A 27,669-nucleotide genomic window follows, 5' to 3' on the forward strand; every position below is an offset into this window, starting at 1 on the left:
GTGGGTAAGCCGTTGCTGCTATGCTGGGGGCGAAGAGCTCCATCTCGTCCCCTGAATCATATTCATCTTTCTCTTTCTCCGACAGGAGCTTCCTCATCAGGTCCTCCATCTGAGCCAGGCGCTCGAGGGTTTTGTCCTGATTTCCTTGGTTATTCCGGGGCTGCTCAACAGCTTCGGATCCACTGTACATATTTGGTGGGTTATTGCCCCTCCTATCTTGAGATAGGTTATTTGGAGCATTCCCGCCGTTACGTACTTCGAACAGGTCCCCCCCTGAGCGAGCATGGCTGCCGCCTCCTACTGGCTCTCCTCCATGAGAGTTAAGGCGATCTCGAAGGTCGCCCCCCTGGGTGGTTTAAGGACTTTGTGCCGAGCTTAAACGCTGACGCAGGTCTCCACCAGAGAGGTCGCTTCGGCGACTGCCGGTCCAGTAGCTCCTGTTAGAAAATCTCGGAGTCCGCCTTTGGGGGTGAGGATCCGGGCTCCCTCTTGGCGCCCCGCTACGTCGAGAAGGTCCCACGGACGGCGGGTTTCTTCTACTGCTTCCATAAGCTGGGATATCTCGGATGGGCCGAGGTGGAGATGGATATCTTATTGGTGAGGGAGGATGTCTGACCGGAGACGCGATCCTGGTTCCATCAGGGCGGATCAAGTTAGGTGGGGGCCTCGCGGCCGTGCCAACCTGCGGGTCCCGCGCCTGGCGATCTGGACGAGGCGCAGGACGGCTGGTGGGGACGGGCTGATGCTGTGAGCCTTCCCCGGATCTCCTTCTGGAATTTCCTCGAGCTCTCCTGGGCGCGCTCGAGGCTGGTTGGGAGCTGGGAGTTGAAGTTTGGACCGAACGGCTGTACTATTATTGTTCGGCTCTAGGCATTTCTTCGAAGTTTGCCTCTCGACGGTGCGATGAGGGAGTAGAGTTGGCTGTCGGAGGTCTGTCCGAGCGGCTAGGCCTAGACTAATTACCCTGGCGGGACTTATGAGTCTCGCCTTGCCTCTTTCCAACGTTAGCGTCGGTTGTAAGAGGGGGTAGTCGGGCCAACACCTCCTTGATCTGCTAATTAGCTTTTGCTAGCTGGCTCCTTAGCTGAGCATTCTCCATCTCCACCGCAGTGTAATAATCTGGGTTTGGATTAGGTGGCCGGGGCGCCGAACTTCCAGTGTCATCTTGGCCCACCGGCTGCTTTCCCGGCCGTTGTTGGACCTCAGGAATTTGTTCACCGGGGATGGCGATATGATGAGCCTCCTACCCATCATGTTGTTCCGTCTCGTTACCGTGTCTGGATCGAGTGGTCACCATGGCTAGATGTTTACAATAGCACCAATCTAACTAAGCTCTCAATGAAAGCACCAAATTGTTGACGCGGTTCTTTGCCAACAGGTAATTAAGAAAATAAGAGAAAGGGATTAGTGCTTATGTTGAACCGAAATAGATGAATGATCTTTTTAGAAATGGGCTGGTGACATAATTACGTTTTTAGGTGGTTCAAAGGTTAAAATCCTTCTACTCCACCAGTCTATATTATTGCTATATGCTTGGTATTCTTTACAGGGTATTTCTTACACAATAGAATCCAACCCTTTGCAACTCCCAGGGTCTCCATATTTATAGGAGAGGGCACCTAGGAGTTGGTAAGAAGGTCATCCCGTGACCTTCTTATCTATCACGTCAACTCTGTGACATTCATGATTAATTCCTAAAACCTGACACATGAAGTGTGGTCTAATCAATAGGTAAGGGGGATAATGGGCCGCACGGCCCAACCCAGTCGTGGGTGCCAGAATGCGCACGTTCATGCTGCGTGTCCGAGAAGTCAGGGATATATCAGATACGTGATGTCTGATATATGCACGTTTACCTTGCGTGGTTGACTTTATAAAAGGTCACAGCCTCCAACTCTAGCTCGTACCACGAGCTGGATTCTTCCCTCGACCTGTGGCCTTTAAAGTCCAAACTCAGTCTCATCTTGGCGAACCCTTAGGTTACCTCAAGCTGAGGAGGTAGGATCTTTCGAGTGGCAGCTCCGGTCTTGGGGATGTCCACGTGGTAGACATGATTAGGCCGTATCTCAACTTGCTAACAGCCCGTGGGAAAACCAGGGCGTACAGACGCTAATCAAGGTGGAGCAAGTGATCAAGTTGAAAGTGAACAAGATAGTGATGAAGAAGAAGTTGAAAAAGAAGTTGAAGAATAAATCATGAGTCTTGAAGAACATTTTGAAGATTATGTCTTATCAAGAGATAGAGTGAGAAGGCAAGTTCATATTTCTATAAGATATGCGCAAGCGGAACTAATAGCTTTTGCTCTAAATGTAGCTGATATTTTAGAAATGGGAGAGCCAGCATCATTTCAAGAAGCCAAAAATAGATCGAATTGGTCGAAGTGGAAATAAGCAATGCAAGAAGAAATCTACTCTTTAGCTAAGAATAAGACTTGGGTGTTAGTTCCTAAGCAAAAGGGACAAAGAGTGGTTGGTTCTAACTGGGTTTTCAAGAAAAAGGCTGGGATACCTGGTGTAGAAGTAGCAAGGTACAAGGCAAGGCTTGTGGCGAAGGGATTTTCTCAAATTGAAGGGATTGATTTTCATGAAGATTTTTCATCAGTGGTTAAACATACTTCTATAAGGTTGTTCTTAGCCATTACAACTATTCAAAATCTAGAGTTAGAGCAATTAGATGTCAAGGCGACCTTTCTACATGGTAATTTGGAGTAAAGGATTTTAATGACATAACCAGAAGTTTTTGAGCATAAAGGTGATGAGGAAAAAATTTGTCTTTTGCAAAGATCTTTATATGGTTTGAAGCAATCTCCAAGACAATGTTTTAGGAGATTTGATGATTAAATGGCAAGGAAAGGGTTCACTTGCAATAAGTATGACAATTGCGTTTATTTTACCAAACTCATTGTTGGTTCATTCATTTATCTCCTAATATATGTGGTTGACATGCTTATTGCATGTGAGCATAAGCAAGGGGTTCAAAAGCTTAAGGAGATTTTAAATACTGAGTTTGATATGAAAGACCTAAAGCTAGCAAGAAGGATTTTGGGTATGGAGATCTTTAGAGATAGAGACAAGGATATTCTTACAGTTTCACAAGTGGGATACATTGAGAAGTTAGTTCAAGTGTTTGGACAACAACAAGCAAGGCCTATAAGCACTCCAATAGGTGCTCATTTCAAGTTAAAAGTTGTCAAGGATGAAGAAGAAAAAGTGACACCATCTGAAATGAAGGATGTCTCATATTCAAATGCAGTGGGTAGTATGATGTATGATATGATAAGCAATAGACTAGATATAGCCTATGGTATTGGGCTAGTAAGTAGGTTCATGAGCAAACCAAGTCTAGAACATTGGAAGGCTGCAAAATGGTTGTTGAGGTATTTAAAATCCTCATCACAGCTGAAGCTAAAGTACTGCAAAGATGAAACAGCAAGTACAGGGTTGTAGGCTACTGAGATTCAAATTTTGTAGGTGATTTGGACAAGAGAAGGTTCATTTCATGTTATGTTCTTATATTGGGAGGAAATACCATCAGTTGGAAGTCAAGTATGCAACATGTGGTGGCTTTGTCAAGCACAGAAGCGGAATACATTGCCTTAACTGAAGTTGTAAAGGAAGGAATTAGACTCAAAGGGTTGGCTAGTGAACTCGAAATTGAGCAAGGTAAAACTGTTGTATTTTGTGACTCCCAAAGTGATATTCATTTGTCTAAGAATAGTATGTTTCATGAAAGGACGAAACATGTGGATGTCAGACTTCATTTTATAAGGGATATCATCTCCAAGAAGTTGATTGAGGTGGAAAAGATTGATACTGAAATAAATCCAGCAGATATATTTACTAAAGTTGTTCTAGTTAGCAAGTTCCAAGAGGCTTTGGACTTGTAAAACTTAAATCGGATTAGTTTCAGGTGATAAAAGGCTGCCTTAGTCGGATTCACTGTTAAATAGAGGAAAAGGTGGTGATTATTGAAGAGTTGCCTCGTTTTTATACCGTGGTCGCGGCCTCCTAATCAGACAGTAGCGAATTTGGCCAAGATTGTTAGTGGCCACGGCCTGTGCCCATGTCTCAACATGTGTTTTAGATGTTTCGACATTTCTGGGTTTTATATCATAAAATCAGTTTTTATGGGATTTGCTGATGTGGTTGGTTCTCTTATTAGAGCTATATTTACCCATTTTGTTCAAAATGTTTCAGATCGAATCAGATAGTGCATTTTGTAATTTAGTGAAATTTCTAGAGAGAGAGTGAGATTAGTTCCTTGTAACTTTCTTCTAATTGTTCTTGATACACAATTGGGGTTTGAGAGTGGTTATTTATATCTCTGCACATTACATTGGTGGTTGTAATCTCTTTTATTTTCATAGTGAATTTCATCTAGGGCTTTGCCCTTCCTTGGATGTAGGTAGGCAAAATACATTGTTTTTGTCTACTAAACCAATTAAACTTGGTGTGGTGTGTTTATGTTTTTGTTCTAGTTTATTGTGTTCATCTTTCATCTGTTGTCATTAGGTTTAATCCTAACAACTCTAACAAAAACCTTATGTCATTGAAAAATAATCATCTCTTAAATAAAGCAATCACTTCTGCCAAATAATATGTCTCAACGTGTATAAAGAAAGACCAAGAGATATACTCTAATCCAGTTCTACTCCTAAGGACACACATTCGGTTTGTATAACTGTAGAGCAACCTATAAAACAAAACAACAAACAAACACTACATTAAAAAATAATAATAAAATAAAACTAAAAACTAAATTTTATCGTTGCAATAAAATGAAATACAATAAATTGTAAATGTTGTACTCAAGCAAAGAGATCCAGTGATTTCCGAAAAACACATAATATTGAAATCGACCAACACAAGAAAACTTTTCCTCTTCTCATTATAATCCTGCGCGATTTTGGAGCATGCCAACAAGAGTTAGAATAACTGTTAGTTTTGTTTTCACATTCTAGACCCTTTAGAGTGCCTTGTCGTAACCATTAAAATCGTCAATTACCAAAACAAACCAAGTCAAATATATTATATTTTACAATACTAAATAAAATTGAATTCATAGGATGTACCGAAAAATTGTAAAAGAACTTCTACTGTAAAAACTAAATGGAAGAAATTAAAAAATTAATAGGTAAAAAATTTATCTATAATTGGAACTTTTGTTTCGTGATGATAACCAATAACTTAATTATAACACAATAACATCAAATAACAAATAACAAACAAATAGCTAAGATTAATTGATTTAGTTTAATATCTAAAAATAAGCAAACTTTAATTTATTTATTTTTTTAAAAAATGTATTTTTAGAATAACATTTTGAAATATTATACTTTAAAATCTTCAAAATTTTAAAACATATATTTTTTTAATTTACAATAATTATTCTGATTGTTTATATTTCAAAAATTAAAATTGAGAAACTTAAGTTTAAAGAGTTGTATAAGTTAGAGAATTTTTCTAGATTTTTAACTTAGAAGAGTAAAAAGACTAACAATGCTAATTGAGAATTTAAATGTAAAAATTTTAAGATTAGAGACTTGAGAACAAAAGACGAGTAAGGTGGGAATTTTTTTGCAGCAAATAAGCATTTATAAAAAGTAAATGTTATTAATTAGTCCATATATTATAACTTGTACATCAGTGCATGTGATATATGACAAGGAAATATCAAATATACATGTGTCCATTCATACCTTGTAATATATCTGTGACCCACTACATATTTCTATGGGCAAACTAAACCAGATACTCAATACCCCAATACCATGTTACAACTAATAAAACTTTTGAAGAAAAAAATATATATTGTACAACAACAAAATCACCAGTCTCACTCGTATCCATTAAAGCAGTGCATCAAAATTACCCATCTGCCATCTCATCGTATCCACCTCCATTAATAGCATTAATACAAGGCCACCCTTTTTCTCACTTCTTGAATGTCTGAAAACCTCATAAAATGATACTGTTATCTCACCACCACAGAGTCATCGGCCGGGTATGGTCACCTAGCAAAATTAGAATTCCTTAATCAACTTTCTGCATAAACTTGTCACAAAGAGCACCAATGAAATGTCTTCACCCCATAACTCATCACACCCTTCTTTTATATTATCTCTTCGAACTACTTGGGACCAATAGAATGTAGGGCAAAGTACAAAGGGATTGAGCATCTATACATAGGTAGGGTAAGGAAGAAGACAAAAAAAGGAAAAGAGAATAGAACAAGCGAGTAAAGAAGAGATTATGGGATGTATTGATACTACAAACAGCAATGAAGGGAGTTAAAAGAAGAGATTATGGGATGTGTTGATACGACAAACAGCAATGAAGGGAGTTAAAAGAAGAGAGAAGTTGTGGGATCTGGTTAATCAAAGTGGATAATTGATTGGCACCAAGAACAGCTATCTAAAATACATTGCTCTACACAGGCATGTTTAATTACTTGGCATGGATTTCAGAAGTACAAGAAAAAGCCAACACACAATTTGATCCACAGTAGCTTTCTCTTGATCAACAGTAACATCAAATTCAATAGTACTACATTTTTCTTTATTAGGCTTTGAGAATGATATGGAAACCAAATTACAAAGTACCTTACAACACCAAAGACTATCTTCTGTATAAATACTTCGACAGGGGGAACTTGACGCTCCTTGCCACCTGTGCACTCCCAAACAAAAATCACGTCTAAACAAGATGTACGAAAAAGAATGCTTCAACTCCAAGAGAAATGAAAATGATCAATATGAGAAGGTAAGTAATGTTACCTTCAAGACCATATCTTCAGATACCGTAGATCGATATCGAGTTGAGCCCTCTAGTGGACAACTTCCTCCTTTGACAATAAAATTGGCGTTGCATAGACTGGATAGCTGCAAAAGGACATCAAACATGAGGCTATCATCTCCAGTTTGAACTCCTAGTCCATCATTTTCTTGTTCTTCCTCTTCAAGTGAACCTTCTGCTACAGATGTAATACACTGAAATATTGCTAATAGTCTCTCTAATGGAAACGTTCCAGGTCCTTTCATCAGTAACTCCTGTTCTGCACTTTCCTTCAGATCCAATGATTTTTCTGATGGTCTAAGTACAAACAGTAAATTATTATTTCAGTGTGGCGACTACAAATGATCCATAGTGACCCAATTATAACATCAAACAATATAAGCTGTTCCTGATTATTATCTACCACATCTTAAACCATTGCAAAACATATAAAAGTTCGTTGAGTAAAGTAGTACAGATCAATTCTCTCAAATATCTTTAAAACAAAACACACACATTTATATATAAATATATATATGATAATAAACGAAAGTAGCTTATTTGTCTTCAAAAAATAAAACAAGTAGCGTATTAGTCCCATTGCTAATATTATGTTTAAGAAAAAAAAACATGTAACATGTAAATCTAGGTTCCTTTTGACAGCGTAAGGCACAGGTTTAAACTTAAGAGAACTGTTAAGTGAGGTCATTCGAAGCAAAAAAGTAATAGATATACATAAATTTATAACTTGTTTTGGCAGTGCATATGATAGAAAGTACTAAAATATTTTATTGTTGTCACGAAAAGTTTTGCATACCACCTTCAATTATAAAGTGAAGAGCAACTATTATATAAAATTTGAAGAGGAAAAGAACAGACAGAAACAATTATTGCAAGGAATGTAAAGATTGATGGATATCCATATTCTACTTCTGTGGAAAGATTAATGCTAAGAAACTAGAGTATGAACATATATTGTTGAAAGATCAAAATTCAGAATAGCAAATGCACTCACTTCCTCTTTCGTTTCCGAATATCTGAACCCCCGGTAGAATCAAATAGGGAGGCATCAAGCGTAGCTGGGTTTCTTGAAGCAAGGAATGCTGAAATAAGAAGATATTTGGCAGAAGTGGACATATGCAAATCTAACTGATGAGTAACTTCAAGACTTGATTTCTTAGTGTTACTTTTCAGCTTTGTGTCCCTGGTAGCTCCAACTTCAGTAGAAGGTTGAGAAGAAACCTTAAATATCTCATTCATAGCAGGGGCAATGTGTGGTTGAAGATTACTAAACAACCTTCTTTTCATTTCTTCATTGGGAACAACGCCCAAATCACTTAAAGGCTCACAGTATTTTTTAAATAATTGAGAAAAAGCTGTAGATAATTCATCTACACGTCTGGTAATTCGAAAGAAAGACTTCAGTACAACACTGCCAAAAAAAGAGCACACTCGTCAATAAATGCATAAAGTATAAGATCAGCAGAAAAGGGGGAAAAAAACTGATTTTCTTACTCTAGAAAAGAGGAATAAAGCTTCTTGTTTTCTTGTTTTAGCAAGAAAATTTGGCGAAGATCGTCTTCTGTATAATCAGGAAAATATACAGTGGCAGGATCCAAGTATCCCATACTTGTGTAATAAGTATCTGGTGAAGTATTGCTAATAAAGATCAAACCAACTTCAGGCATCTTCAGAATATCATAGAGATTAAACAAAAAGGGTAGGATAGTAGAACTCTTATCCCACTCTCTAACAAGCTCTAGATTGTCGAATATCAAGTAGATCATATTTCCACTAGGCCGCCAATCCAATTTTTTGGAGCTTGATTTTCCCGAGTTCCCCTGGAGACTACTAGTAACACTAATCAGAGCTTCACGAAGAAGATTAACGAAATCAGATGGCTTCTCACAGCGCTTCGCGCTAGAATAACCATTGGCAGCATTCTTTCTATGAAAGAACAATTGATTCAGAATAGATTCAAACAGGATTCTTGGACTATAACAGGTAAGGCAGCTTGAATAAACAAAAGGACGATTAAGATGTCGAAATATCTGGTGGGTGATGCTGGTTTTTCCAGTAGAACTATCTCCATAGACAAAAAGAGGAACCATGGGGGAATTCACAGGACCCAAAATGCGCATAAGCTCTATAATCTGAACACGTCTACCAGGGAAACTAGACACCACATCATCAAGGCTAATAGGCTTTTCTTCTTCACCATGGAAAAGGTCATTGAGAGTGGGTGGCAGTGGTTGATCACTTGCTTTAGTGTCAGCTTCATTTTTTGAAATAGTAGCTGAAGAGTGTCTGGTCGCTCTTCTTGCAATTTGTGGGGTTTCCTCTTTTCCCATTTCTACAAAAGAAAAACAATAAAAACAAAAAAACTCATAAACCTCATGGTAATGGCACAAACTAATATACATAAGTTAAAACAGAAAACTACAATGAAAATGAAATTGTAACACGGCCCAGAAGAATATTAATGACCTGATTCAAAAACAAAAAACAAAAAAGCCACAAGACGCACAACAGCACAAAAACGATCATAAGATGAAAAATCACAAACCCACGATTTTGAGAGAGAAAAATCTTGAAATTACCAACTGAATGGCTACACTCGAAGCGACTCTACAGGCGATAGTTGCGGCTCGGCTTCGTGAGAATGGCAGCGGCGTGGGTTCTCACTTCTTGACTGAGATAGAATGGAAAAGAAGGAGAGATTGAGAGGGAAAAGGTATGGCCGCATTGGCGCCTAAATGTTGACGAAGGTGTTTCTGAATGCTGGGTTGGGCCCAAAGGAAAGGCAAGCTCGGCCCAAGTCCACAAACCTGGACTAAGTGGGCCGTATATAAGTATACCATTGGGCCGGTCCACAGGGAATAGATTGCGTAATACGTGGTCGGTTTTAATTTGTTGTATTTTGTGACCTTGAAATCCAGTTTATTTGTGACAAAATGAATAGATTGCATTTTGTGACCTTGAAATCCAGTTTATTTGTTAACCAGTGGTGGCGGGTAACATAAAACCAAATTATCTTTTTTATTTTTTGTAAAGAGAGAGAGAGAGAGAAGGAGAAAGTTGAATGGGGGATCTGTACGCTTTGGACTTCGATGGAGTTCTTTGTGATAGCTGCGGAGAGAGCTCTGTTTCCGCTGTCAAGGTTCTGCATTTACTTTATCTCCTCCATTTAATTGTTTACCTCGAGTTGGCCGAGTCAAAGAGTTGTGTCCTTGAAATCTAAATTAGAGGAAAACAATTCTACAGTTACCTACTTAATTATATAATATACTTTTTTTTTGTTGGGTTTCATAAAGTTGAGAGTTTGATTTAACTTTTGATGGGTTTATTGTTAGGCTGCTAAAGTAAGGTGGCCAGGTCTCTTTGATAATGTGGATTCTACCTTGGAGAATTGGATTGTTGATCAGATGTTTACAGTAAGCTCTTCTCACAATTTTGAGCATTTTTTTAGAACTCATTGCCTCATACTTGATATGGGTCGTGAATCTTTATCACCATTTAACAATAGGATTTTTTTTAAATAAAAAATTATTAATGATAATCTTGATTTGGTAGGTGCGGCCTGTGGTGGAAACGGGATATGAAAATCTTTTACTTGTGAGGTTATTGCTGGAAATGAGAATACCTTCTATTAGAAAATCCTCGGTGGGTATATATTTATTCATGCAATGCACCTTTTATTAATTTTCTGGGTGCTGTTAAAATCATGGCACAGTCATCAGATTTCTGTAAATTTGAAAAATGATAATAAAAAATCTTTCAGTCAACCTCAATAAAAGAATAAGTAGTATGGACTTAATAATAATGGTTCAATGTGCAAGGTTTCAGAAGGGCTCACAGTTGAGGGGATATTGGACAATTGGTCGAAGTTGAAGCCTGTCATCATGGAAGAATGGGATGAGAATAGGGAGATTCTGATAGACCTTTTTGGGAAGGTGAGAGACGAATGGTTGGAGAACGACTTGGATACTTGGATTGGCGCAAATAGGTATCCCATTTACACTTTTGGAACTGCCACCATCTTATTTCCTTCTGAATAAACACATTAACAGCCTAAAGCAAAAGTGAATGGTATTATACTAATAGTGTAAGAACTGGGAGCTCCTTGCTTTCAAGTTTAAAATAGACTTTTTATACTGCATATCTAGTCAAACTATTGAAAACTAGAAGCAGTTTCATTTGAGTATGCTAACAACTATCCTTGTGTAAAAGTGAATTAGATAGTTGGAGGAGATTTAGTGATCTCAATTTTTCATGTGCCTTTAGGTTGCCTACATTTCTTAAAAAATAAAATGAAAAGTTATACTGATGCATGATATCATTTTTAATCTGAGTAATTGGCAGTAAACTGATTCACAGTAGACAGTACTAATTTAGTCTAGTTTCACTTTCAGTTATCTGCTGGTCACCTCTCATCATTTTTGATATTCATGGACTCATATTGCTTTAAGTATGCTTAAATTTTCAGAAGGGATGTGCTACTGATCAAATAATGGGTCAATTACAGATTCTATCCAGGTGTTCCTGATGCTCTAAAATTTGCTAGCTCAAGGATTTTTATTGTCACAACAAAGCAGGTGTGGCCCTATAGATTTTTATTACTTATCCATTAGAGCAATATTTTTACCTAGTATAGAGAACACAGAAAATTTGATGAAGGTAACTGAAGCAGTCTTAAGAGTTCAACTTAGCACTTTAAAAGGTTGAGAATAAAATGCTTCTTCTTTTAACATTTTGAGTCTTTGTCATTTGCTAAGCACTTGGCTCTTACTGTTTTGCCTGTTCCAGGGCCGCTTTGCCGATGCTTTACTGCGAGAACTCACTGGAGTAACAATACCTCCAGAAAGGATATTTGGCCTGGGTACCGGGTCAGTTTTAATTCAATGCTAGATACTAATTAATTTTCTTTTCCTGCATGATTGCTTGGAATTGTTTCTGTGGCTATCGTGGCACCCTAAGAGATTTATTTCTGACTTTGAATGTGGTTTTCAGTCCTAAGGTAGAAGTGTTGAAGCAACTTCAAAAGAAACCAGAACACCAAGGGCTGAAACTACAGTAAGATTCTTTTTGCTTATTGATGCAAAAATATGTAATGCATTTTATTGTAATGAACTCAATTTCAACTTTTTAACATGTTCTTATACATCTGGCACCTCTGGTTTACACGCTTGGATATCTAGCACTTCTATTGGTTAAAAACTGAAAATGAGAGTGCTCATCATTTGATCAGCTTTGTGGAAGATCGACTGGCAACCCTAAAGAATGTCATTAAAGAACCTGAGTTGGATGGTTGGAACTTGTATCTGGGTTAGAATCTCTCACACTTATCTTTAACTGTAGCAATGTTCTTTCTTCAATTTTTTGTTCTGCAGTGTGATTCTTTACCATACAATGAGTGCTAAACTAGAATCATTAAATCAGGAGACTGGGGTTACAACACTCAGAAAGAGAGAGAGGAAGCAACTAGCATTCCCAGGATTCGTGTCCTAGAGCTATCCGACTTCAGTAAGAAGTTGAAATAGCTTTACTGTATCAGTAACTTGCTCTCTACTAATCTCTTGATTTATTATTGTACAACTGACAATGCAAATAAGCTATTGTTCTAATTTTCACTTCTGGTGGAGTTTTACTCTACTCAACAGAAATTTCCACCCCATTTAAAATGGTCTCATTTCCATTTCATTCCTTTATTTGGTTGCATTTTAAAGTATTACAATGGAATGAAATTTCCACCATTTTGGTCTTTATTTGGTTGCATTTTGAAGGTGGAATGATTTTTCCACCGGTTTGGTGGAATGGCTCTCCCATGTTTAAGAGTTAGTGAAAAAGCCATTCCAATGCACAAATACTCATTAAATTTTATTCCATTTCCATTCTTATAATTTTCTTTTCATTTCTCCCAACCAAACACTTCTGGCAACTATTCACACATTGCTAATGGAAAAACCAAAAGCATCCCAATGCTTGTAGATTTTGCTTTCAATAATCTCATTACTTAAAAAATGTTACTCCAAACTAACTGAAGAAGGAAATCAGATTATTCAAATTCATCTTCTTAAGAATTGATTGAAGTGTTTCAGTACTTGTCACTAGTCTATGGATGGCTTGATATGTAATAGTAAGATACTTAAGAAAGAAAGCGAGTAGCAAATCAAATCATCAACCTAACAATGATTAGAACTATTAGTTGATTTCTTATCACTCTAACTATAACTCCTCTTTCACATTTCCATCCTTCTGCGTCGTCGTTTTCTTCTTCTGGAGCTCCTCAACAACTTCCTCCAATGGAGGATCTCCGGGCCTTCGAAAAACTTGATCCCCAATTTTCACCTCATATGCCTCTTCTTGGCCCAACACAAACTCTTTCACCTGTAAAAAAGCACAGGAAAACAGTTCACAACTCCAAGATCTTTTAGAAATTGACTACAAACTATATCCATATATATTTAGAGGGAGCAGACCTCTGAAACATCTTGTCCTCTTTCCATAGTGAACATGATAGTGCTGAGATCAACTCCCATGAACTTAGCTTCAATAGCTCCAGTTTTCAGAACCTTTGTCCATTTCATAGCCGTCTCGGACACCGTATCCTGAGAAATTGGGAACAAAATTTAGATTTCAGATCAACCAAAACCAAAAATGTAGTTTAAATTCAACAAAATAAATAAATCAAAGGTACCCGAGTTCGTTTGACTCCCAATCGGAGCTTGACGAAGCCGAAGACTGGTCCGGATTGGCGTTTCATCATCTCGGCCTGGATCTTAGGCATGTCCATTTTGGAGAAATCGCTGGGCTTGAGGTCGTCATCCGAAGAAGGTGGCGATTTCTTGCCCCATTCCTTCCAGGACTCGTCTTCTTCGTCGTCGACGACGTCGTCTAGGTCATCGGTAATGTGGATCTTTCCCGCTGCGAATCTGACGAACGCGCCATTTTTGGAAAATATGAAAGACGATGTGAGAAGCAGGAGGAGAAGAGGGAAGAGTGAGGCGAAAGGAGCCATGTGATTTTGGTGAAAAATGAAAGAAAATGTAAAGAGTACTTGCGGAGTGAAATTGCTAGAGAAGAAGAAGTAAATATATATAGGTATTGACCGGTGCGCATTATATTTAATGAGTTTCTAATCTCAATATTAAAATTGTGATACAACTGAATTGAGGATAGCGATTGTAATACTAATGTAATCATAATATTTTTTGCATTTTTGAAACATAATCGTAATCAAAGTCTATCTTAAATGTAGTGTAGAGTCTAAGTCTAATCTAAGAAAAAAAAAAACATTTATTATAATAATGGATTATCGAATAATATGTAGCGATGAACATTAGTGAGTGGGACCCGTAATATTATAATCTTTTGTCAATTGAGTAAAAAAATTGATAAATGGAATGAACATTATTAAATATTAGAGGATTATGTTGGGCCACTGTATATAGCTCAACATTGATATGGTGTTTGGGTCGTTTGAGTGACAACGAACGAAGCATCAGTTGTTGGAGTAGTTTACATGTACAAGCAAGGAAAACACCCAGTAAAACAATAATCAAAAAAATTGATTTCGGTTTCAGTTTTATAAACTTTAATTAAACTGAAATTGGCCAATATATAATATTTATATAATTATAACACCTTCCTCTGTGTACATGTTTGTTTAGTTTCTGGGCCTATGTGTTCTGTTGTTCAAGCTGGGCTCTCCTGTCATGTGTGGTGAGGACTTCTCTATTACTTTTTCTTTTTCATTTGATTTTTTATTTACTTTCTTTTTATTAATGCAGTTTCTTCCTTTGGTTTTTAACGTTTGAATTGTCTGATCATATTTGTTCTTCTTTGGTAAATCCACCTTAATTTTTCTTTAAAAAAATCCGTGTAAAGAATAATTATAATACCTAAAATTATAATTAGCTTTTATTTTACTTGATGATAAAAAAAGGTCATTCTACTCAATTTCATGTATAAAATATTGTAATAATAAAATGAGAAAATCGAATATCTATTTCGTTGTATATATAAATGAACATGACATATGGTACGTACGATCTAGTTAATTGGCAACAGCACGAAGGATATTATAAACCAGTTGGCCACAACATGGAAGGAAGCTATCATGTTTTCCAGGGCCAAATAGATAAAAAAAAATTAAGGGGACCAAATATACAATGTTTAAAGAGATTAAGGATAATTATAAAAATATATATATTTCAAAATTTTGGGGGTCAAGACCCTCTCCCCTATTACTCAATAGTACGTAGCCCACTTAAATAGTTCATCTTGGATGCTTAAATTTATGAATTAAATCAAATTTCATTAGTTGTTGTGAGATTAAATTGGTGTTAAATATATTAAATAAATGCATATTGTTTAGTATTAGAGTACTCTCAATGGAGGAGCTAAAATGTCTAATTATTTATAATATAGAGAAAAAATAGTTAAATAGTCTTCTAATTAGATGTAAACTTATATTTTTTTTACCTAGTATTTTTCTATACGTAGTGAAACACTATTCATCAAGCTATAAATATTTTATTATTTTTTTTATAAACTTTTGTGTATATATATATATATGAGTGTGATATTATTATATTTAATTATTTTATTTCTTAAAATGAATAAAATATTTTTTTAAATATATAATATTAAAATAATGTAGAGAAAAAATAGAGAAACTGGTGTATGATGTATTGTAAAAGTTTAAGGTAAATTATAAAAAAATATGTTTTGGTGATGTATTTTGTAATACACTTTCTCTATAATATTTAGCTAAAACTCACAAAAACATCTTCCAACAACTCCTTTATACATATATTTATAATAGTTATGCACAAACTTCAATTAATCCATATCTACATTTACATAACATTTACATATTATTTATATAATATTTTAATATTATTATTTTTAAATATAAGTTTTTTCTCTCCCATTTAGTATATATTTATTATTTCTTTTTTCTTTTTCAATTATTTTATTTTACTTTAATTAATAAAATATGTTTAAAGATATAATATTTAAATGATGTAAAGAAACATATAGGGAAGTTCTTGTATGGTATAATGTAAAACTTGGAGGTAAAATAAAAAAATGTGTGTTTTGGAATGTATTTTAAAAAATGGAATAGAACATTCATTGGGAGTACTCTTAGGAGGACAATAAAAGTTATTGGTACAAAGTTTAAATACAAAATTACTACACTATTTGTTATAGAATAGATTCAATTTTGGTGAACTGAAAAAGAGACCTACTCTTTACAATTTTCATCTTTCCCCAACTTGTTCTTTTGCCAAATAATAGATTTGTGCTCTCCTCCCACCTTTCTTCTTCCTACCCTCTCCATCCTTTCAAAAATCCCTCTTGTAGAATCAATGAAAATCATCACCATATTCTCTCAAAAATGAGAAAAAAATCTTAACCAAAATGAGCTCTATGGTTGAGAGGTTGTCCCTTGGATAAATCATACTTCATCATCTGAATATCAAACATATATAATTTCCCAAAAAAAAATTTGCATTCTTTAATAAGGTACGTACCAAACCCTCCTATGACATTCTTTGATATACCACTAAGTTATTATATATGATAGATATTCTGACATATTAATCTAGATTTAAACCTCATAACTTTCAAATGTATAGAACATATATAATAACTGAAAAGTACAAGATAATAAATACAATACACCCTCGTCACACATTTATTGAAGAGTAATGATATGTGCACCCAAAATATGCACTAAAACATTACACACAGTGACGTGTCTGTAACGATCCAAAATCACTAAAATGGCTTAAGGGCCTTGATTAGTGTGCTAGGAGGTCATAATTGGTTTATGTGTGAATTTATTAGTTTAAAGCATGATTCTGTGATAAGCATGCTTGTATGGTTATATGAATGTAAATGTGATTGTATGCTATAATTGTGAGGACCACATTATTATGTGGGTAAATCTGCAGCATGCGACTTGAGGCGATCCTAGGGAGCTAGTTAGCGGGAAAGTCACAACGGGACCCAATACTTGACTTGGGGCAAGTCAATGGGTATTTCGGGTATTAGATGGTTAATTTGGGTTATCGGGTTATGGAAATAAATAATTTAAGATATATTTGAGGTTAGGAAGCTTAGGTGAGACTACTGGGAAATTTTACCATTTTGCCATCGGGGACGTTTCCGGTACCCCGAGCCTCGGGATTGACTTAATTGCTTAAGAATAGACTAAGTAAAATATAGAACACAGTGGAACAAAAGCCAAACCGACCTTCCCTCCTCTTCTCTTTCTCTCTCAAAGGAAACCACAAGGAATCAAGAAGAACTTGGCTGGAATTCAGAGAATTGGAGCTGTGATTTAGGAGATTAGCTCAAGGATTAGCTAAGGATTCAATCAAGAATTAAGGTAAGCCATAAGTTTTGTGCATGGTGGTTAAATTATGTGGTTATGGTTGAGTTTTGAGGTGTTTATGGGTTGTGACATTGAAGGACTGAATTGAAGCCTGGAATTTGGGAGTTAGCTCAGAAAGTTCCTAGAGAATTGGTTCATCAATGGAGGTCAGCTCGAATTTATGATCTAATGTCTGAATCTTAGTGTTTTCTTAACTGGTTTTGGAGTTCTTGAGTGTGTGGGTTTCAGAAATTAAAATGGTGTTTTGATGAGTTTTTAAATTAGGTTTCTGCTGGCTTAAGCTTCTGAAATAATGCAAGAATGTTTGTGATAATTGGAGTATATTATTGGGATGGTTAAGAGAGGCTTTGAGTGAGGTTTGAGAGTTAAAAATGGTGGTATTTCTGGGTTCGAAGGGGTTCGGGTCGTGGCATAGTTCTTGGTGTGTCGCGGCCCTCTGAAGATGATGAGTGTTGGAGAAGGAAGGTGGGTCGCGACATGGGGCATGTAGGGCCGCGACCCGTGTCAGTTTCTGGGCGAGGCTGAGCCTCTGTTTGGGGCCATGCCGCGGCATAGGGAGTGTAATGCCCCAAATTTCCTAATAAGGTTTAGGACCTTGATTAGGAGGCCGGGAGGGCCATAATTGATTTATTATGGTATTTAATGATTATATGCATGTTCATGTGAATTATATTATTATATGATGGTGAATGCATGCATATGGGCCCATATTTTAATTGCAAGGGCATTTTGGTAATTTGGCCGTTGGGGGCGTGATTGAGTAATTTTATGCATATGGGTGAATTATAATTTTACCACATTATATGTGGATTGGTTCGAGCCATTCGGCATGAGACGATCATGGGAATGCAAGTTTTCGGTCTGGTCATAACGGGATTAAGTTCGAGGCTCGGGGTGAGTCTCAGGGTCATTTTGATGATTAGAACATTACCGGGAATTAAAGGGTAATGGGATATGATTTATTGGTATTTGATAATTTTGAGAATAACGGGAAATGGAGGGTGTTAATTATAATTAATGAGATAGGCGGGAAAGGACGGTTTTACCCTTGGGAGTGTTTAGAAGCTTTATTTGACCTAGGGGCAAAATAGTCTTTTCACCCCTAGGATATATATCAATTAGATGGCTGTAGAAAACAGAGCATCATCATCCTCATCCTTTTCTCCTTCCCGTACACCATTTCTCCTCTTCCATTCTTTGGAATTTTTGACGCCAACTTGAAGAACCAAGCTAGGAGATCAAAGGTGAGAGCTTAGGAACTTAGCTCAATCATTGAGGAGGACTCAAATCCAACTTGAGGTAAGGTTTCACCCAAGAACTTAAGCTTTACTCTGTTTTACAAGTTAGTTTTCAGTTGGGAAATTTGAGATGTTAGTTGTGAGAATTCATGGAAGTTCTTGTGTAAGATTGCTTGGGTTTTGATGAGGGTGTGGTGTAGATGGGGTTTGGGGGTTGAGTTTGATGTTTTGATGATGTTTGGGATTGATTTGGAGGTTTGTTTTTCAAGGGAAATCGCAGAGGAGAAGACCAGAAGAGTTTCTGGTCTGCTGGTGGCGCCCCAGCGCCATTCCTGGCGCCCCAGCGCTAGGCAGAGCCGTTTTTGGTGCGCTCTGACTTTGGGGCAGCGCCCCAGCGCTAGTGCACTTTCCAGCAAGCATATTTTAGGGCTCGGGAGGACTTTTAAGGCTCGAGGGTTGGTTCCTTTACCCCGTTTGGGTAGATTAAGAGTCCTGAGAGTGTGGGATGGATCCCGGGAGTGAGGTTTTAGATTATAAACCTTTCCATGATTTATTTTATTGATGGGATTCCATATTTGGTTATGACTAGGTGACCGCTAAAGGACCAAAGGATTGATCATTCTCAAGGGTCGTTATTTTACTAATTCTTGCTCGAACCCGAGGTAAGAAAACTGCACCCCATATGTGACATGCATGGCTATGATTGACGCATGTTGGATGTTTAAATGTAAACATGGATAGCATAATGAATGCTTGGCAATCTTGCCCATTTGCATATGATTATTGTTGAGGCATGCTGGATGATTAAGTGCGATGCATGTGATGCACGAGAAACATGTGATTAGGGCATGCCATGAATGATGAATATGAGATTGGTCAGAGCTTGAGTCTCTGTGTTTGTGCGTGATCGTAATTATGCTAGCAACTGTTTAGTAAGCATGCTGGATGCCCTGTTCTTGGATAATTGGCATATGATACACATTGATAGCATTGCTTACTTGTGCATGGCACTGACTAATTAGTTAGGTTTGGCAAAGGTGCTAGTACCAACTGTGAAGCCGTGACTCACTAGTCAGGTTCGGCAGTGGTGCGGGGCACTGGTCACGCACTGACTAACTAGTCAGATTTGGCAAAGGTGCTAGTATCAACTGTGAAGCTGTGAATCACTAGTCAGATTCGGCAGTGGTACTGGGCACTGGTCACACAGGGCTGACTCACTAGTCAGAATTGGCAAAGGTGTTAGTATCAACTGTGAAGCCGTGACTCACTAGTCAGGTTCGGCAGTGGTACTGGGCACTGGTCACATTGTGCTAACTCACTAGTCATGACAACCCTAGTGTGTAGTACAAGTTATGTCGATTGGACCTAATCGACCCTCTGCATTGAATGACTCAAAGAGCATTAATGCAGGACCGACCTCAAGTTCGATGAATATAAACAAGCATTTATCTAGCCAAAGGCTAGTCATTTAGAGCCAGGGCCAACGAGCCCCGTGACTGTTAGGTCACATGGCTATGGGTATCGGCCCCTTAGTGACATGCTTATCAGTCACTCATTTGATAAGAGCCATTGCGGGAAAAGGGCACTGGGCCCCCAGTGACTTGCTTGTTGGTCACTCAGCATGGTTTATCGGAACCTCTAGTGTTACGACACTCATCTGATTAGGATTGACTTGATAGTCCTCCAATCAGAAGGCCAGGAATTCTTGTCCTGGATACCCCAGCAACTGTTTGAATCCATTTGCATGCTGAGTAGAGCTATGATTGCTCGGCATGCCAGATATGATTTGATATCATGATATGACTGTTTATGAGCATATGAGTTTTCTTGCTGGGCTTCGGCTCACGGGTGCATTGTGGTGCAGGTAAAGGCAAAAGGAAGCTGGACCATCCTTGAGTTGGAGAGCTTAGGTGATGACGTGTACATATGCAGCTGCTCGTCCAATACTTGGGCGAGGTTTGAAAGTGGAACTAGGGCTGAACCCTGTTTTGCCGCTTAGAACGGCTTGTTGTAAACACTTTCTTGTAATAAACTCTGAAATTATATTTTTGGGATCCCAATGTATACAGTAAATGTTCTAGTGAAACGTTATACCTTAACCAAAGTTTTTAACCCCTAAACTGCTAATCATGCTTAGTTACACGTTTATGGCCAAACGACTCGATTAGCGATTTTAGCACTGTTTGCAATGTGCACTGTAGCGGTCCCTGGAGTTGGGGCGTTACAGGGAGCTTGAGCCGCGGCCCTTAAGGAAATTTGTGTTTTTGGGATTTTAAGCATGGGAATTTAACCCAAGGTGCTCGGGATCGATTCTACTACTGTGTTTGGTGGAATTCGATGTTCCGGAGACTAGAACCTTATCCGGAAGCCTTTTTAAAACTATTAATGGTATCCCTTATCTTGGTTGTGACTAGGTACTAAGCTAGGGCTCGAGAAACGGATCGTGCTCAAGAGGCATCTCTCGTAGTCAGTATACTTGGAAATTAAAGGTAAGAAAACTGCACCCGGTTGTGAATTGATAATGGGACTAAGGGCTCCCTATTTTGTATGCTTATTGAAGGATGGTATTATGCCATGTGAATAATAAACAAATGGCCTAAGAGTGTCGGAGTAACATTGGCGTACAGGGCGCGGCTTAGCCACTGGTAGCTGAGGACAACTTATTATGCATTGAGCCCGGTTTAAGCGGACTGGAGTCAGTGGAGTAAACAGAGGGTTCGACTTAAGGGCATCGACCCTGATTATTATGTGATTTGATTGATATTTTTGGTTGATGGATTTGTCGTTCTGAATAGTTGAGTGTTGGTTTGTTGATTCTCTGATTATGTCTATGGACTATGTGATTAATGTGGTATGCTAAGTGTATGAACATGCTTTAAGGATTATTCAATTGTTAACATTGTTTGTACTATAACGTTATATTTTTTTGTTGGGCCTTGGCTCATGGGTGCTACGTGGTGCAGGTAAAGGCAAGAGCAAGCTTGACCAGCCTTGAATCAGAGAGCTCTGGAGGCAGAATGTACATGATCAGCTGCTCGGCCGCCACGGTTGAGGAGGGGACAAGAACAGGAGGACCATAAATATATGTTTTTCCCTTAGAATGGCTAGTGGTCGTTTGTACTCTGGAAAAATTTGTAAACTGACTTTCAAACACTATTTCTTTTGGGATCCCTTGTTCAAAATGTTTAATTATACAAAATAAATCTTTTGTGACCAAAATCTTTTAACCCTAGTTCATTAATGGTTCCATAGTCACATTTCTAACTAAAAGACTTGATTAGCAAGTCCTGCACCTTTATAAATACACAGTGTAGCGGTCTTGGCTATCCAGGGCGTTACAGTGTCACTGCTTTTTAAAACAGTGGGTCTCAGTTTTAATAAATGTGATTGGCTATGTTAAACTGTCACATCACTATGTGCAATGTTTGAGTGTATATTTTGGGTGCACATATCATTACTCTTTATTAAATCAGATTCTCAAGTTAGTGTTTGAAAAATTATATTTTATATATAATAAATAGCCAATTTATGCTAATGTGTGAATGGAAAATTGATGCCTTAAATGTGGTCCATTGATAGCTGCTAATAAATGCAGATTTGGTAAAAGATGTAATCACCGTAATAATGATGAATATTCTGATTGATATCAGAAATTATGGTAAAGATTGTGATTGATCAATATCACTAATTTTGTGGGATTTTTGGCATTAATTCCCTTGTGTCCACACTTGGTATTCAACCCCATATGAAGCCTATAAAAGGACGCTTCACCTTTCATTCTAGAGACACCAACAAATAGAGTCACTCACTAAAAAGCTCTCTTGTCTTCTTCTTCTTTGTTTTTCGTAAGTCTTAAGGTGATAGAGTGAAGGTATTAATCCGAGTTCGCTAGAGTAGTGAAAGTGGTGTATTCCTCTACTCGTTAGTTGTTGTATCCTGGGAAGAGGTTGCTCATGTATCCTCTAACACCAATCAGGTAGAGGGGGCAAATCTGTTTTAAGGAAAGCGTATTTTACGTGCCTCGACTTTCTTTTCAATTACCAGTTTTATAATTTATTATTCTATATTTATTTTTCTGTTCTTCAATTAATAATATATTATTATGTTTGTTAATTTTCTCCATTCTCTTTATTTAACTTCTAACAATCTTAAAGCAGATTTATTTTGGAGAAGATCAACAGATTGAAGGGAGGACAATATTTCTGTTTTTTTTTTTTTTTTGCCATTTAATCGGTGTTGATTAGATTTCTTTATATATATTTGCACTGTCATTCTACAGTGCCAATTTTGTTTAATATATATGTATGTATATCTTGTTTACTATATATTTGTGATGTTTTTTTTTGGCAATGTTATTTATTTTAATTTTGATATTTACAATACATTGTATATGTTCAGTTTCCTTGCCACATTTATTAACGTGTACAATATATATACATAATATATGTATTTTATTCACTTATTTCTTTATTATATGCATGTTAATAATATATATGGAAGCATGTATATATTTTTCTTCAACTCAATGGCACCGATTATTTAGTCTGTTTAGTATTTGGATTTCTTTTATTGTCTTTTATATATACTAACATACTCGTGGGCATAAATGTATATATATAAATAGTATATTGCCTCTGCTAACCATTTAGTTGGGCTTTGTATATATTTATATTTATTTTACAAGTTTAAAAATTACTAACACGCATATATGTATGTGTGTATATAAATATTTATATATTACTTTGTTTTCTTTCAGTATTACATAATAAGTAGTATATGAGTTTAATTGTGTATGAGTTATCTCATTCAAAAAATATATATATTGTGTATGTGTTATCTTCTTTATGTGGCATTTATTGTCTAACACATGTGTATACACACCATACATGTATAATCTTTTATTGATTGCTAAGTTTTAAACATTTGGTTTTGTTATCCCCATTTCCTGCATGGGCTCGGGGCCTTCGTCCAGGCCCATTGCCAGGGGCCATGTAAGCATGCGAGCCCGGCCCAAGGCCTCTTGGTATGGAGTGTCCAAGGGGAAGGGTATGGACCGGAGATGCATGTCGGGGCCCATTGGAGGTGTCCGGAATGTCCCTCCGGGTCCGTCCTCCGCGAGGACAGTCCGGGCGATGTAAAGAGTGTTCGGACCCTCGCGGATACACGTCCAGGTCCCGGACCCTGTTACGGTCCGGGCCTGTGGTAAAAAAAGCGGGACAAAGGTAAACGGTCCCGGAACCCCTCGCCCCCGGTTGAAGGGGCCAAGCGTCCAGGACCCTGACGCCGCCTCACTCCACGTGGACGTTGTCCCCACTTTTCACCTGCAGAAAAGGTCACCTCGGGATTGCACGCCTATGTGTCAGGTTTGCGCAGCCAAGTACTCTGACTGGTCTTGTATCCTGAATCTGCCTCGTGACTAGAAGTGGCCAGACCAAAAGCGCCATTTTGTCAGGCGAAATGTAGCTCTAAGGACAATCTGTTGGGCCTTAGCTAGCTTGGAATTTTTGTATCGTGTACCTTTTGTATTGGGCCTCCACTAGAAAGGCCACTTATATCCATTTCTCTGATGGGCCTGGGATGGACCCGGTCCGGACCCGGTGTTCCCATAAGCCTATAAATATAAGCTACATAACACTGTAATGGAGGTCTCCTTTCACCAGAAGAACAGAAACTCTGTCAAAATATAGAGAGAAAACTCCATTGTAAAAGGTTCTTCAAGCTCTAATAATATAGACTCGTGGACTAAGGCTAATTAACGCCCCAACCACGTAAAAACCCCGTGTTAATCTTCTGCTTTCATTATAATTATCAGTAAATATTAGTCATTAAGAGAGTTGCCAAAAATCTCGGTTAACAGTTTGGTGCTTTCGTTGAGAGCTGAAGGAAGCTAGTGCTAACGTCAGGCCTTACTACGATGGTGAACACACAACACACCACCTTCGACCCTACCAATCCAGAGCAGGGCAACGGAGACCCGCTGCCTTCGCAGCCTACCCCTCAGGATCTGCCCGAGAACGTGTCTCCTCAAACATCTCACCAGGACGGGTCACAAGATTACGAAGGTGGGACAGAATACGAGGAGGAGTATTATGAAGAGGAAAATGAGGGGGAGTACCACGACGAAGCTGCAGATCCCAAGACCCCCCACGACGATCAGCAAGACTTGGAGGTGACCAGACTAAGGCAACAAGTCCTAGACCAGGAAGCCAGGATCGCTGAGCAAGCGGAGGCACATCGATGGATGCAAGAGTCTCTCCAAGCCCTACAGGCACTCTTGGACGCGCAGGGTCCGACAGTCAACCCCACAACTGGCCCACTACCTGAAACGCGGCAACATGCCCCACGAGAGCAAGCCGGGGTCCCCAGAGGTGCCAGCCCTGTCCCTCCCCCAGAGCCTTTTCCCAAGCCAGCTCCAGGATGCCCGGACGAGGAGCGACGGAAGACCCGGGAGAAGACCACTCCCGTCGCAAAAGTCGGGGCCCGTTCCCGGCCGCTACCTAGGAAAGATAAGGTGCGCCCCATCCCAGGACGAGGCCACCCGATCGATCCGCGGGGGACATGGCCGCGGAATGCACAGCCCCGACACGCCCCACGGCGAGGTGGGCGGGAAAGGTCTTTGCACCCAAGCGCCTCGGTTAACAAGAACCGTTGGGAAGGGCCTCGCCGCGAGGAACGTCACGCCCTCAGTTCAGGGGACGACACTTCCCGGATAGATTTACGTGATGGACTGAACGCCCGGAAAGAGCGGGCCCGCAAGGAAAAGATCCTCCCCCGAGACGGCGACCTCAGAAACAACATCAATGACAGGAGGAACGAGAGAATCCCCCTGGAGGATGGCACGGCCAGGCAACTCATGGAGCAGATGGCCGCATTGAAAAAGGTCACGGATCGCCTGGTCCGAAAGCAAGAAGGCGCAGACACCGACTCTGACGAAGAGGATAAAGAGCCCTGCGCAAGACACATCTTGGACGCCGTACTCCCCAAGGGGTTCAAGATGCCAAGTCTCACTGCCTATACTGGAAACACCGACCCCAGGGACCATCTGTCCCGGTACAACCGACTCATGACAGTGGCCCATGTCAGCGACGACGGCAAATGCCTCTGCTTCTCAATCATTTTGGGCGGTCCCGCTGAAGAGTGGTGGAAAAGGCTTAAACCGGGGTCCATCCAATCCTGGTCCAGGCTGCAGTCGGCGTTTCGAAAGCAGTTCGTGGCCGCCATGAGGATGGATATGCAAATCAGCTCTCTCGCCAATATTAAGCAACTCCCCGCGGAGACATTGAGAGCCTACATCCAGCGCTTCACTGAGGAGGCCTCCAAGACGAAAGTCGACGACGGACAGCGCCTGGTGGCACTGCAATCCGGGATCCGGGCCGGGTCCCCCCTTTGGGATGACATGCAGCGCAGCAAGGCCGCCACCTTGGAAGAATTCATCATGAGGGCCCAAGGATTCATCAACTGGGAGGAAGCCCAGATCCAGGCCTTCGGGTGGCCCCCAGCTCCTCATCCCGTCTCTCAGACGATTCCGGGATATACAGGACAGTTCCCGGCACAGTCATACGCCACGCCCCCCATTGCCCCGGGACCGGCCATCACGCCCGGAATCAGTTACACCCCTACGGTATACGGCCCTGCCGCCTCGGGGTACGCCCCGGCCCAATCAGCCCACTTCTCCAGTTATGGCGTCACGCCAGCAGGACACAGCATGGCCCTCGTCGTGGCCCAGCAGTCACAAACGGGAGTGACTGAGGCAAGCGTGAATCCCTCCCGGGGGAAGCGATCAGGCAAAGGCCAGAACCGGCTAAGAAGGGGAAGAGGGGCTACGAGCCCCAATATTCAGAATACACCAACTTGGTGGACACCAGGGAAAACATCTATCTGGCGACAGAGAGGGCGGTCCACTACCGGAAGCCTAGCCCCATGTATAAGGGGGGAAGGAATCTGAGAGACACCAGCAAAAGGTGCGCCTATCACAAGGACGTGGGCCACACCACCGATGGGTGTCGGCAGCTCAAAGATGAGATTGAAAATCTCATCAAGCTGGGGCACCTCCACCAGTGGGTAAGGATGCCCGTGGGAGTCCCGAGCGTGTCGGCAAGCCTTGGGCAACCAACGGCCCCGGGAACGACTCGGGCATACCCCCCCCCCCAGGGAGGGTATGCACAGGGACCTCCAGTGCAGGCCCCTCAGGGGGCCCTCACAGCGCAAGTTCTCGGCCCCGGAATGCCTTATCCCTCCGGGGCAGCACCCCCTCGAGTTGATGGGCATGTGGCAACCATTTCGGGCAGACCTCACTTAGGAGGGCCTTCAAGGAATGACCAAAAGTGCTATCTGAGCGAGCTGGACCATGACCAGGAAGTTTGCGCCCTTGTCCAGGCTCCGGCTCAGCTCCCTAAATTGATAAATCTCCCCATCACCTTCACGGAGGACGACGCACGCAACATCCACTTTCCGCACCATGACCCGCTGGTCATAGACGCTCGAATCGCCAACAAATTGGTGTCCCGCGTGCTAGTGGATGACGGAAGTTCCGTCAACTTGTTGTTCAAACCCGCCTTCATCGCCATTAGCCTGACGGAAGCGGATCTGGCATCCTGCCCGACCCAAATTTACGGCTTCAACAGAGATGCGCTTCTCCCCATGGGAAAGATCCAGCTGCCGGCTACGTTGGGGGTGAATTGCAGCACTCGTTCAAGTTCTGCACCTTTGTTGTGGTGGATTGCCCCACCGCTTACAACGTCATCTTTGGCCGGCCCACGCTGGTCGAGTTCGGGGCCATCACCTCCATCCGCCATCTTTGCATGAAGTTCCCATGCGACAACGGAGGGGTAGGGACTGTCCGGGGAGACCAAAAGAGCGCCCGGAAGTGTTACCATGTCTCCGCCCGGCCCATATACATGGTCCGGGAGGAGCCCGTCGAACAAGCTCCCCTCCCTCCTGCTGAGCGAGTGGTCCAGGAAGAGGATGATCTGGACTCGCGAATAAGGGACGATCGCATCCTGGAACCAATGGACGAAATAGAAGAGGTATGCATCAGCGAAACCGATCCGACCAGGATCATCCAGGTAGGAAAGAGCCTGCCGGCAGACATTCGGGCCGCCATCATCGCCCAAGTCCAGGGAAACCAGGACCTTCTGGCCTGGTCCCACTCCGACATGACAGGGATAGACCGCAATATCATTTGCCACGCGTTGAACATTGACCCAAACGCGACCCCGGTCCGACAGAAGCGCAGGCCTTTGGGGACGGAGAG

General features: G+C 40.2%; 3 protein-coding genes across 4 annotated transcripts; 1 reads left to right on the forward strand and 2 right to left on the reverse strand.

Moving 5' to 3' along the window:
• Positions 1-5,574: 5,574 nt before the first annotated feature.
• On the reverse strand, positions 5,575-9,507 carry LOC133796726 (origin of replication complex subunit 5). 2 transcript variants are annotated; one of them, XM_062234373.1, is made up of 6 exons: positions 9,374-9,507; positions 8,289-9,126; positions 7,789-8,205; positions 6,776-7,091; positions 6,602-6,668; positions 5,575-6,013 (listed from the first exon to the last, which is right to left on the reverse strand). In XM_062234373.1, the coding sequence occupies exons 2-5, from the start codon at positions 9,122-9,124 to the stop codon at positions 6,618-6,620; spliced, it is 1,620 nt and encodes a 539-aa protein (XP_062090357.1). In that variant the 5' UTR covers positions 9,125-9,126; positions 9,374-9,507; the 3' UTR covers positions 5,575-6,013; positions 6,602-6,617. The 2 variants fall into 2 exon arrangements, with proteins under 2 accessions (XP_062090357.1, XP_062090356.1); XM_062234372.1 differs by having other exon boundaries at positions 9,340-9,494.
• Positions 9,508-9,754: 247 nt separating this feature from the next.
• On the forward strand, positions 9,755-12,538 carry LOC133796728 (uncharacterized). The gene is made up of 9 exons (XM_062234374.1): positions 9,755-9,933; positions 10,127-10,207; positions 10,347-10,436; positions 10,613-10,779; positions 11,299-11,368; positions 11,580-11,659; positions 11,784-11,846; positions 12,022-12,098; positions 12,213-12,538. The coding sequence occupies exons 1-9, from the start codon at positions 9,856-9,858 to the stop codon at positions 12,311-12,313; spliced, it is 807 nt and encodes a 268-aa protein (XP_062090358.1). The 5' UTR covers positions 9,755-9,855; the 3' UTR covers positions 12,314-12,538.
• A 269-nt stretch (positions 12,539-12,807) lies between these two features.
• Positions 12,808-13,867, reverse strand: LOC133796729 (uncharacterized). Its single transcript, XM_062234375.1, has 3 exons — positions 13,471-13,867; positions 13,253-13,381; positions 12,808-13,160 (listed from the first exon to the last, which is right to left on the reverse strand). Exons 1-3 carry the CDS (start codon positions 13,789-13,791, stop codon positions 12,999-13,001), a joined length of 612 nt encoding a protein of 203 aa, XP_062090359.1. The 5' UTR covers positions 13,792-13,867; the 3' UTR covers positions 12,808-12,998.
• Positions 13,868-27,669: the final 13,802 nt, after the last annotated feature.

This window comes from Humulus lupulus, chromosome 8 (assembly GCF_963169125.1).
Source record: "Humulus lupulus chromosome 8, drHumLupu1.1, whole genome shotgun sequence".
Classification (NCBI taxonomy): domain Eukaryota; kingdom Viridiplantae; phylum Streptophyta; class Magnoliopsida; order Rosales; family Cannabaceae; genus Humulus; species Humulus lupulus.

Bases quoted from the DNA above. Each gene is read 5' to 3' on its own strand.
- LOC133796728 (XM_062234374.1), top strand. From the start codon at position 9,856: ATGGGGGATCTGTACGCTTTGGACTTCGATGGAGTTCTTTGTGATAGC. The intron at 10,437-10,612 runs GTGGGTATATAT...TCAATGTGCAAG, and splicing joins CTTCTATTAGAAAATCCTCG to GTTTCAGAAGGGCTCACAGT. The intron at 11,847-12,021 runs GTAAGATTCTTT...TCATTTGATCAG, and splicing joins CACCAAGGGCTGAAACTACA to CTTTGTGGAAGATCGACTGG.
- LOC133796726 (XM_062234373.1), bottom strand. From the start codon at position 9,124: ATGGGAAAAGAGGAAACCCCACAAATTGCAAGAAGAGCGACCAGACAC. The intron at 7,092-7,788 runs GTGAGTGCATTT...GTTTGTACTTAG, and splicing joins ATTCGGAAACGAAAGAGGAA to ACCATCAGAAAAATCATTGG. The intron at 6,669-6,775 runs GTAACATTACTT...GGGAGTGCACAG, and splicing joins CTGAAGATATGGTCTTGAAG to GTGGCAAGGAGCGTCAAGTT.
- LOC133796729 (XM_062234375.1), bottom strand. From the start codon at position 13,791: ATGGCTCCTTTCGCCTCACTCTTCCCTCTTCTCCTCCTGCTTCTCACA. The intron at 13,382-13,470 runs GTACCTTTGATT...CCAATTTCTCAG, and splicing joins TGGGAGTCAAACGAACTCGG to GATACGGTGTCCGAGACGGC. The intron at 13,161-13,252 runs GTCTGCTCCCTC...GCTTTTTTACAG, and splicing joins GAGGACAAGATGTTTCAGAG to GTGAAAGAGTTTGTGTTGGG.